General features: G+C 49.4%; 1 protein-coding gene across 1 annotated transcript in view; it reads left to right on the top strand.

Moving 5' to 3' along the window:
* The window catches only part of RNF123 (ring finger protein 123), a 95,290-nt gene extending 83,597 nt beyond the window's left edge, over nt 1–11,693 (top strand). The window contains exons 31-35 of the mRNA XM_088466187.1: nt 394–478; nt 2,080–2,219; nt 9,640–9,828; nt 11,362–11,437; nt 11,521–11,693. Coding sequence (XP_088322313.1) covers nt 394–478; nt 2,080–2,219; nt 9,640–9,828; nt 11,362–11,437; nt 11,521–11,609 — 579 coding nt within the window. The 3' untranslated portion in view covers nt 11,610–11,693. The remainder of the gene's footprint in view (nt 1–393; nt 479–2,079; nt 2,220–9,639; nt 9,829–11,361; nt 11,438–11,520) is intronic.
* Nucleotides 11,694–12,477: the final 784 nt, after the last annotated feature.

Here is a 12,477-nt window from a genome sequence, read left to right as displayed (position 1 = left end):
GGTGAGCGCTTCACGGGGACGGTGCAGGGTGAGCGCTTCACGGGGACGGTGCAGGGTGAGCGCTTCACGGGGACGGTGCAGGGTGAGCGCTTCACGGGGACGGTGTGGGTGGGTAAGTGTACTTCATTGGGACATTCGGGAGGGGAGGCGAGAACGCTATAAGGGGTCTTTGGGCTGCGAGCGTGCATGTTTGGTGGAGTAAGAGTTAGTTCATGGCAGGTGTCGGTAATGAGAAGAACTTCAGTATTATGATATTAGTAGTTAGGACACAGGTCCTAATAATGGAACTTAAATTTGTCCTTGCGGAAATTATATTTAATACTGTGGCGCATGACGGGGGGTTGCGTTCTGAGGCCTCTATTCCTGAATGACTTGCTCTTCTCTACTTGTCAGGGCTGTGGCTTCGGATATCGATACACAAGACTTCCGCACCTGCTCAAGACCAAACCAGAAGATGCCAATTTGCCAAGTCTGCAGAGTAGGTATACAGAGTAGGGATGGGCGGATGGCGGGAACTGTAGTAGATGGACACTGGGAGGGTCTGTATTACATTATGTGAGGGGACCCTGGGAGGGTCTGTATTACATTATGTGAGGGGACACTGGGAGGGTCTGTATTACATTATGTGAGGGGACACTGGGAGGGTCTGTATTACATTATGTGAGGGGACACTGGGAGGGTCTGTATTACATTATGTGAGAGGACACTGGGAGGGTCTGTATTACATTATGTGAGGGGACACTGGGAGAGTGTGTATTACATTATGTGAGGGGACACTGGAAGGGTCTGTATTACATTATGTGAGAGGACACTGGGAGTGTCTGTATTACATTATGTGAGGGGACACTGGGAGGGTCTGTATTACATTATGTGAGAGGACACTGGGAGGGTCTGTATTACATTATGTGAGGGGACACTGGGAGGGTCTGTATTACATTATGTGAGGGGACACTGGGAGGGTCTGTATTACATTATGTGAGGGGACACTGGTAGGGTCTGTATTACATTATGTGAGGGGACACTGGGAGGGTCTGTATTACATTATGTGAGGGGACACTGGGAGGGTCTGTATTACATTATGTGAGGGGACACTGGGAGGGTCTATTACATTATGTGAGAGGACACTGGGAGGGTCTGTATTACATTATGTGAGGGGACACTAGGAGGGTCTGTATTACATTATGTGAGAGGACACTGGGAGGGTCTGTATTACATTATGTGAGGACACTGGGAGGGTCTGTATTACATTATGTGAGGGGACACTGGGAGGGTCTATTACATTATGTGAGGGGACACTGGGAGGGTCTGTATTACATTATGTGAGGGGACACTGGGAGAGTCTGTATTACATTATGTGAGGGGACACTGGAAGGGTCTGTATTACATTATGTGAGGGGACACTGGGAGGGTCTGTATTACATTATGTGAGGGGACACTGGGAGGGTATTACATTATGTGAGGGGACACTGGGAGTGTGTATTACATTATGTGAGGGGACACTGGGAGGGTCTGTATTACATTATGTAAGGGGACACTGGGAGGGTCTGTATTACATTATGTGAGGGGACACTGGGAGGGTCTGTATTACATTATGTGAGGGGACACTGGGAGGGTCTGTATTACATTATGTGAGGGGACACTGGGAGGGTCTGTATTACATTATGTGAGGGGACACTGGGAGGGTCTGTATTACATTATGTGAGGGGACACTGGGAGGGTCTGTATTACATTATGTGAGAGGACACTGGGAGGGTCTGTATTACATTATGTGAGGGGACACTGGGAGAGTCTGTATTACATTATGTGAGGGGACCCTGGGAGGGTCTGTATTACATTATGTGAGGGGACACTGGGAGGGTATTACATTATGTGAGGGGACACTGGGAGGGTCTGTATTACATTATGTGAGAGGACACTGGGATGGGTTTTCTCTGTATCTATAGATGAAGGCTCCTCTCGTTGGCTGGTGCAGGCTCCGCCATCTAGATTCGGATCCTATGCACAGTAACATTTAATTTGAGGATTGGGCATGCAGGTTGGTTTATGTCTTGTGTTACCAATCACTTTTCCTTATTGCAGAGCCTTGTCCGTCCACGCTCCTGCAGAACACCATGGCAGAGTTGCTTCGAGAGGACCCCGAACTGGCTTCCAGCTTTTTAAACAGTGTTCTAAACCAACTCAACTGGGCATTTTCTGAATTCATCGGCATGATTCAGGAGGTGAGAAGGGCTTCTGTGATGGTGGGAGAGAGAACGTGGGATAGGAATAGTCAGGGTGAGGGTGATGGTGGGAGAGGGAACGTGGGATAGGAATAGTCAGGGTGAGGGTGATGGTGGGAGAGAGAACGTGGGATAGGAATAGTCATGGTGAGTGTGATGGTGGGAGAGAGAACGTGGGATAGGAATAGTCAGGGTGAGGGTGATGGTGGGAGAGAGAACGTGGGATAGGAATAGTCAGGGTGAGGGTGATGGTGGGAGAGAGAGAACGTGGGATAGGAATAGTCATGGTGAGTGTGATGGTGGGAGAGAGAACGTGGGATAGGAATAGTCAGGGTGAGGGTGATGGTGGGAGAGAGAGAACGTGGGATAGGAATAGTCAGGGTGAGTGTGATGGTGGGAGAGAGAACGTGGGATAGGAATAGTCAGGGTGATGGTGGGAGAGAGAACGTGGGATAGGAATAGTCAGGGTGATGGTGGGAGAGGGAACGTGGGATAGGAATAGTCAGGGTGAGTGTGATGGTGGGAGAGGGACCGTGGGATAGGAATAGTCAGGGTGAGTGTGATGGTGGGAGAGGGACCGTGGGATAGGAATAGTCAGGGTGAGTGTGATGGTGGGAGAGGGAACGTGGGATAGGAATAGCCAGGGTGAGTGTGATGGTGGGAGAGAGAACGTGGGATAGGAATAGTCAGGGTGAGGGTGATGGTGGGAGAGAGAGAACGTGGGATAGGAATAGTCAGGGTGAGTGTGATGGTGGGAGAGAGAACGTGGGATAGGAATAGTCAGGGTGAGGGTGATGGTGGGAGAGAGAACGTGGGATAGGAATAGTCAGGGTGATGGTGGGAGAGAGAGAATGTGGGATAGGAATAGTCATGGTGAGGGTGATGGTGGGAGAGGGAACGTGGGATAGGATTAGTCAGGGTGAGGGTGATGGTGGGAGAGGGAACGTGGGATAGGAATAGTCAGGGTGAGGGTGATGGTGGGAGAGAGAACGTGGGATAGGAATAGTCAGGGTGATGGTGGGAGAGAGAGAATGTGGGATAGGAATAGTCAGGGTGAGGGTGATGGTGGGAGAGAGAACGTGGGATAGGAATAGTCAGGGTGAGGGTGATGGTGGGAGAGGGAACGTGGGATATGAATAGTGAGGGTGATGGTGGGATAGGAATAGTCAGGGTGAGTGTGATGGTGGGAGAGGGAACGTGGGATAGGAATAGTCAGGGTGAGGGTGATGGTGGGAGAGAGAACGTGGGATAGGAATAGTCAGGGTGATGGTGGGAGAGAGAGAATGTGGGATAGGAATAGTCATGGTGAGGGTGATGGTGGGAGAGGGAACGTGGGATAGGAATAGTCAGGGTGAGGGTGATGGTGGGAGAGGGAACGTGGGATATGAATAGTGAGGGTGATGGTGGGATAGGAATAGTCAGGGTGAGTGTGATGGCGGTAGAGGGAACGTGGGATAGGAATAGTCAGGGTGAGTGTGATGGTGGGAGAGGGAACGTGGGATAGGAATAGTCAGGGTGTGTGCTGGTGGGAGAGGGAACGTGGGATAGGAATAGTCAGGGTGAGTGTGATGGTGGGAGAGAGAGAGAACGTGGGATAGGAATAGTCAGGGTGAGGGTGATGGTGGGAGAGAGAGAACGTGGGATAGGAATAGTCAGGGTGAGTGTGATGGTGGGAGAGAGAACGTGGGATAGGAATAGTCAGGATGAGGGTGATGGTGGGAGAGAGAACGTGGGATAGGAATAGTCAGGGTGAGTGTGATGGTGGGAGAAAGAACGTGGGATAGGAATAGTCAGGGTGATGGTGGGAGAGAGAACGTGGGATAGGAATAGTCAGGGTGATGGTGGGAGAGGGAACGTGGGATAGGAATAGTCAGGGTGAGGGTGATGGTGGGAGAGGGAACGTGGGATAGGAATAGTCAGGGTGAGGGTGATGGTGGGAGAGAGAACGTGGGATAGGAATAGTCAGGGTGATGGTGGGAGAGAGAACGTGGGATAGGAGTAGTCAGGGTGAGGGTGATGGTGGGAGAGGGAACGTGGGCCGGAAAAAACGTCAGGGTGATGGTGGCTGGTATAGTAGAAGAGATGCTGCTATTATCTGGCAAGTTACTTTGGGATCATTTTATTTATATATATATATGTGTGTGTGTGTGTATATATATATATATATCGGTCAAAACACAATACCTTTATCTTGCGCTGAAAAATAAGCAGCACTACAAATCGGAACCCCTGTTAGTAGGCCCCAATATGTTAACATACAATCCAAAAGATCTGAGGGCGCTAGAGAGGTGCAGATATTTAAATGTAGACCCAGTTTCTTAACTGTATGATTAGTCCATTAGTTCCTTGTTGTGGTGAACACGTCTTTAATTCTGGTTCCTGGAACCAATGAGAGTGGAGTCGTCTTGTGTTAGTTCCAGGATTACTCCATCAATGGATTAAATTAAACTTTCTGGAATTAGACCCTCTCACCAAAAAAATCACCCGAGAAATGGCCGAAAGTTTTTAAAAAATGTTAATTTGCTTACATCCAATAAAATGGTGACCAATACCCAACGCCTATGTGGGGCAGATGTAACCCAAGGGGTGTGAGCTCTGTGGTTGAAAACCTCACTGGTGGCGGATGGAATTTGGCACCAAGACAGATCCTACGCGTGTCGTCCCCAGCATGGGACTTCTTCAGGGATACAATCAAAATTGGACAAATTACTCCACAGATTCATACAGAGAACAATGTTCCAAAAATGTGGCCAAGAATACAGTGTGTTAGAATGAGACAATTGCTCCACAAATTCATGAAAAGACTAAGGGGCCTAGTTACTAAGCAATGTTAGGAGACAGATGGGTCTATTTACCAAGCAATGTTAGGAGACAGAGTGAAAAGTGATAGGAGCTGATTGGCTGGTACCTTACCACTTTTCACTTCTCCTAACACTGCTTAGTAAATAGACCCCTAAAGTTCCAAATGTAGCTTCAAATCCACATCAATTGTGTGTCCAGGAAAAATCTTCTATCTGAATATATATATATATATATATAGATATAGATATATATAGATATATATATATATATAGTGACACAGTCAGATTAGGAGGTCCCTCTCTTAGGTAGGGTACTCCTTCCTTACACACACACACACAGCAGCAGGGAAGCAGCACACCAGTCTGGATGCGAGTACAAGCTGGTCGGCGCCAGTCTTTATTGTACAATGTCAGAAATAACATAAACATAAATCCTAGCCCTGTCGGGGCACTAACTTCACAGGTGGTTCCCTCACTACCAGAACCTGGCAGGGCCTAATGCCCTCACCAGCAACAAAGGCACAGCACAACGCTCAGTTAGGTTTTCAAGTGTCTCTGAGCAAACTCCCTGTCTGCTCTCCCAGGTGAGACACTCAGCCCTCAACACACTAGGCTTATATTGGCCACTCTCAGGTGGAAACCCTAACAAGCCTGTTACCAGGCTGCGAGAACCAAAACCTGGAGTGGCCGTGGGTGGAGCCCTCCCTCTCCTCTCACCCACAACCCCCAGGTCCCAAACCGGCTTTTCAAAAAGCCGAAACTCAAGCCTGCTACACTGCAGACTTTCTCCTGGGGATTTTAAAACACATAAGACAGGAATCTGGGATAAATATCCCTGTCACAGACCACTTTACCAGTGATCCTATCACATATCCCCCCCTTTGTTTCGACCTATGGGGCGGAACAACTGAAGCCCCCAAACAATGAACGCGTGACAACGCGTCTGCTTTAGACAACAGGCCCCCTGGCCTGTGTTCCACTAAAAATGTAAAAGTTTGTAACGCCAAGAACCATCTCGTAATTCTCGCATTACTGTCCTTATTTTCGGACATCCACTTCAAAGGGGCATGGTCAGTGATCAATTTGAACTTTCTACCAACCAAGTAGTACCTGAGAGCCTCTAACGCCCACTTTATGGCCAACGCCTCCTTCTCCACTGTGGCATCGGGTAGGCATCGAATTTTGAAACACTGTTCAACTTTCGGAAGTCATTGCAGAAACGCACACTCCCGTCGGGCTTTGGAATCAACCCAATGGGACTTGACCATTCACTATGTGATTCTTCAATAACCCCTAACTCTAGCATATTTTTAATTTCTTTCGACACCGATTCTCTTTGTGCTACTGGTAACCTATAGGGCTTTAGATTTACTAAAGGGGCTTGGTCGGCCGACAGTACCGTTCTATCTTTCCAGGGCTTTAACAGATTTATATGGTATATCTGTTCCGGCTTTCTTTTCCCCGGCTGGTAAACTTTGTAATTGACCTGTCCCACTCTTTCTAAGATTTCAAAGGGGCCTTGCCATTTAGCCAAAAGTTTATTTTCCACAGTGGGAACCAACACTCTGTCCCCAGGAGCAAAGCTGCGTAACCGAGCATTGCGGTTGTATACCCTCTGCTGTGCCTGTTGAGCCTGTTCCAGGTGCTCTCTCACTATCGGCACCTCTATAATAGGCAATGGAACTAGTGGACCCTTAAATGTGGTCTGGGAGCATGATACTGACACTTAGGGCAGGATGCGCAAAAGTCAGATACCTCTTTATGAAGCCCTGGCCAGAAAAACCTCTGCATTATTCGCTCAGTGGTTTTCTCTACCCCTAGATGGCCTGCCGTTATATGACCATGGGCCAGATCCAACACTGTTCTTCTGTAGGCTTTGGGAACTATTAGTTGTTCCACAACATCTTCCCCCTTCTTAGTCACCTGATATAACAAATCCTGACACATTGCCATGTGGGGATAGGACAAAGGACTATCAGGGTCTACGGGTTTACCATCAACTACTTTTACATTCTCCCTGGCTTTTACCAAAGTAGGGTCATTCAACTGCTCCATGGCAAAGACCTCTCTTCTGACCTCTAAATCAGGCAGACGATCACCTGGCCCAACAACACTTCCCACCTCAATGGGGGGCACATCAGTTGGCGGGCCACCGTCACGCTCCGCATTCTCTAGTTCGCCAACCATAGTAGAAAAAGGGAATAACTCTGACTCAGAAGAAACTCCCTCCTCCACTACATCGACAACCTTCTCAAATGGATCGGGGATGTTCACTTTGGAACAAAACGACTTTCCCACAACTTCCAGAAGTGAGCAAAGTCTCTCCCCAATATTGCATCGTACATCAGACCATGCACCAAACCAACAGAAACTATAGCAGGGCCACAGGGTGTCTCGATGTTCACCTCGGCAGTAACATAATATCGAGTATCCCCATGTATGCAGGTCACCAACAGTTTTCCCCTTATGCCTCAAGGGGTTCACCAGCTCAGCTTTCACAAGTGTCACCAAGCTACCAGAGTCTAACAGTGCCTCTACTCTGTTGCCATCTACAGTGAGTACACACATGTGCTTATCAGTCTCAGCCTGCCGGTCAGCCGTACAGGCTATCTGTGCAAAGAAAGACCCCCTGCGGTAGACATGAGCAGTATCACATTGCATAGGTTCAGTTGTAAGTGAACAATTAGCGGAAATATGGCCGAAATCACCACACCGGAAACAATGAATCATATTAATGTCTGGTCGTTTACGGGGCAAGAACCTTCCTGGCCTGGCAGGCCTGTCTCCAGGTTCTACACCCTCAGTCTTGGGTGCTGGGCGGTGGGATGTACCTTTCTCCCCTGGAACAGTCTTACCAGTGTCTGTGGGAGTTCGCCGGTGCGCCATCGGGGCTCGGTGGGGCATACTCATCAGCTCCTCAGCCGCCACGTACCTCTCCACCAGCTCGACCAACTGGTCCGCGGACTTAGGGTCTGCATGGCTCACCCACTTGCGCAGAGTCGCAGGTAACGATCGCAGGTACCGGTCCATCACGACCCTTTCCACGATCTGTGGTCCCGTCAGCGTCTCGGGCTGTAGCCATTTTGAGGACAGATGGACGAGGTCATGCATCTGTGAACGTGGAGGCTTGTCCATATGGAACTCCCAGCGGTTGACCCGTTGGGCACGAACAAAGGTGGTGACTCCCAAGCGAGTTATGATCTCCTGTTTTAGTTTTTTATAGTCCTTGGCATCAGCCAGGCATAAGTCGAAATAGGCCTTTTGTGGCTCCCCAGACAAAAAAGGTGCCACCAGACTTGCCCACTGCTCCTTGGGCCAACTCTCCCTTTCGGCCGTTCTTTCAAATGCGGCGAGATAGGCCTCCACATCATCGCCCAAAGTCATCTTTTGGAGGAAGTGACTGGCTCGTACGGAGTGAGTGGTGGTAGGAGGACCAGTATAACATCTCTGGGCCGGGCGACCAGGTGCTGTACCACCTCTTTTATGGCCTGGCTGTTTTCCGCTAAGGCCTGGCGGGTTTCCTCGATGGCGACCTGTTGTTGCCTCTGGGCTGTCTCCAAGGCCAACAGTTGCACCCTGGTGGATTCCTGCTGAGCCCAGGTAGATTCCTGCTGATGTTTGTTCGTCTCCTGCTGAGCTCTGGTAGATTCCTGCTGAGCTCTGGTAGATTTCTGCTGAGCTGCTGTAGCTTGGAGCAAGGCCTTAATCATGTCCTCCATTTTGTCCTGGGGTGTAGGTTGGAAGCTGAACCTTGCCTCTCTGAGCATTGGCTGACGCCTCCTCTATGGGACTCCAAGGACACAGTGTTATTTCCACACTCACAAATTGGGTGTCTGCCCCTTTAATTTTTAAACGGAAAGTTTTCCTCTTGCTGCAACTTCAGTGTGTGTGGGTGCCTGCATTCTCCACCATATTGTGACACAGTCAGATTAGGAGGTCCCTCTCCTGGGTAGGTGACTCCTTCTTTACACACACACACAGCAGCAGGGAAGCAGCACACCAGACTGGATGCGAGTACAAGCTGGTCGGCGCCAGTCTTTATTGTACAATGTCAGAAATAACATAAAGAAAACATAAACATAAATCCTAGCCCTGTCGGGGCACTAACTTCACAGGGAGTTCCCTCACTACCAAAACCTGGCAGGGCCTAATGCCCTCACCAGCAACAAGGGCACAGCACAACACTTACAGTTAGGTTTTCAAGTGTCTCTGAGCAAACTCCCTGTCTGCTCTCCCAGGTGAGACACTCAGCCCTAAACACACTAGGCTTATATTGGCCACTCTCAGGTGGAAACCCTAACAAGCCTGTTACCAGGCTGCGAGAACCAAAACCTGGAGTGGCCGTGGGTGGAGCCCTCCCTCTCCTCTCACCCACAACCCCCAGGTCCCAAACCGGCTTTTCAAAAAGCAGAGACTCAAGCCTGCTACACTGCAGACTTTCTCCTGGGGGTTTAAAACACATAAAACAGGAATCTGGGATAAATATCCCTGTCACAGACCACTTTACCAGTGATCCTATCACTATATATATATATATATTCATACACAAACACACAGGTGCCTATAGAGGGCTTATCTGCATCCAAGAGTTTTGAGTTTCTTTCCTCTCCATCACCCAGATCCAACAGGCTGCAGAGCGTCTGGAGAGGAACTTTGTAGACAGCCGACAACTGAAAGTCTGTGCCACCTGCTTTGATCTGTCCGTCAGCCTTTTGCGAGTCCTGGAAATGACGGTCACCCTGATCCCTGATATTTTCCTTGATTGGAGCCGATCTGCTTCTGAACTGCTGCTCCGACGCTTAGCGCAGGTAAGACGCTACTAACTCGCCTCCCAGATAACGATAAACCCAATAATTGTATTGTAATGAAGCTGAAGAAAATCAGTCATGGTCTCTGTGGAACCTCTCTGAGAGACGTTTATTGTCCGTACATGAGGAAGGGATGACACTATCCTAGGACAATGCAAATCGTCCTTCTCTTACCCTGAGGGTCCAGCGCACAGTAACCCGTCGGCTGCGCGTTGTGTGTGTTTAATCTTCTTAGTTCAGCATTAAAGCAACATTCCCACATAGACTGTTTGTTTGTCTTCCTGGTAAATAGTAAGTTTCGTACCATTTAGCACCATATGATGTCATTTTTCTTAGCTGTCCCACAAAACATTGGGTCTGATTGCAGTAGGAGCTGCGACAGTTGTTGCAGCTGCTAATGTGTATCTCTGCTAATGCTGCCCTGTAATCCGCTATGGTGCGCAAATAGTTGCACCATTGAGTTGAGAACTGCTGCCCCATGGGACATTAAAACCACATTATGGTAGCTCAGAATCTCCGATGGCGCATGGTCACCGGTGCCCGTGCGTCTTCCAATACATTCCCTGACCCATTGTCTCCTTTTCAGGACCTCTCTTGAAGGCATCTCAGGGTCTTGTAAAGCCAGTGGGGGAAGGATGAGGGGAAGAATGATGTCACAGTGCAGGCGAGGGGTTATGCAAAGCCTAATACACCAGGTGTCTTGTGACTCTGGTTGCCATGGAAATCACACTCTGCAGACTTGTAAATCAATAACCGCAGCCTGAAGAATAAACCAATAAAGTAATTATCAGCTTTTTTTCTTGCAGACATCACTGTGATTTGTGGGATTATAATCCTAGTATTGGGGAATTAGGGCCTGTTATAGAGATGGACCCAGCTCACATCGCTGCTGCAGGAGGCGACTGAGGAGGAAAGACGCCATCCCAGTGCGGCATCAGATACCGATGGTTGCATCATCGTGATCTGAGAAAGCCAAAGGCTACTCTGAATGGCCTTCTTACCTGCGTAGCTGAGGCCAGGAAATCCGCGTCTTCCGATGCAGACCCTGGCAATATGCCCCCGTTTCTGAGAACGCAGGCTGGCGCCACCCCCTCCCTGTTTCCAAAACGTCTGCAGCCTGTCAATCAGGCAGTGACTTGGTTTGTGTTATCTCTGAATGAGGCCCTTAATCTTTTCATATCCATCATCCTGAGGCCACAAGTTATTGGATTCAGCAGGGAAAATGCATAAAGAACGACTATATAACATGTATCCTTAAATGTCACATGGCGTTGGCACTGGCGCCAAGTACATTTCCATTGTTACGCCTTCTTATAAGACGGATGAACGGAAATACGATCCTGCAGACAAGGATCCTGTCCCTCCTGTGTTGTAGAATGTGCCCGTTTCTCCTGGTATTGTGACACACTGGCTGGCACTCCACCTAGTGGTTGGTGCAGGTGGTGCCTCAGTGCAGCGTTCTCCTCTCCTCTCACTGCAGGGGGCGCCGCGCTTTGTCAGGTCGCCGAGTAACCCTTCCTCTCATTTTGGCAGCTTCTGAATCAAGTGCTGAACCGGGTGACGGCTGAGAGGAACCTGTTTGACAGAGTGGTAAATCTCCGGCTACCGGGTGAGTAATCCGCTCTGTGATCTCGCTATACGGCAGAGTGACACCTTCCTGCTCTCACCATCACCCTCTGCCCCCCCCCCCAGGCCTGGAGAGCGTCGACCATTACCCCATTCTGGTGGCTGTGACTGGTATTCTGGTGCGTCTGCTGGTTGACAGTGAACCCCAAGGGTGAGTCCAGCTCCTACACCCTATAATATGTCCTTATACCTGAGCCAGACGCGGCCGTTATACCTGAGCCAGACGCGGCCGTTATACCTGAGCCAGACGCGGAACCAAATCATCTCACTGCTGAGGAATTATTGGTGTTACCAGGACTAGGTCACACTGTATTGTACTATGTGATGTATTGTGGCATGTACCAATTACTTACTGCCGGACATTATAGATGACGCTCTATGTATGTGCTGGGGACTGGGGGAGATAATGTACCAGTTACTGATCAGTGCAGGCAGGAGCCGGACATTATACATGACGCTCTATGTATGTGCTGGGGACTGGGGGAGGATAATGCACCAGTTACTGATCAGTGCAGGCAGGAGCCGGACATTATACATGACGCTCTATGTATGTGCTGGGGACTGGGGGAGGATAATGTACCTGTTACTGATCAGTGCAGGCAGGAGCCGGACATTATACATGACGCTCTATGTATGTGCTGGGGACTGGGGGAGGATAATGTACCAGTTACTGATCAGTGCAGGCAGGAGCCGGACATTATACATGACGCTCTATGTATGTGCTGGGGACTGGGGGGGATAATGTACCAGTTACTGATCAGTGCAGGCAGGAGCCGGACATTATACATGACGCTCTATGTATGTGCTGGGGACTGGGGGAGATAATGTACCAGTTACTGATCAGTGCAGGCAGGAGCCGGACATTATACATGACGCTCTATGTATGTGCTGGGGACTGGGGGAGGATAATGTACCAGTTACTGATCAGTGCAGGCAGGAGCCGGACATTATACATGACGCTCTATGTATGTGCTGGGGACTGGGGGAGATAATGTACCAGTTACTGATCAGTGCAGGCAGGAG

Source organism: Taudactylus pleione, unplaced genomic scaffold (genome assembly GCF_031769625.1).
Source record: "Taudactylus pleione unplaced genomic scaffold, aTauple2 ptg002615l, whole genome shotgun sequence".
NCBI lineage: Eukaryota > Metazoa > Chordata > Amphibia > Anura > Myobatrachidae > Taudactylus > Taudactylus pleione.
Note: the sequence above shows the minus strand (reverse complement) of the source record. Positions and strands in the feature narration are given on the sequence as shown.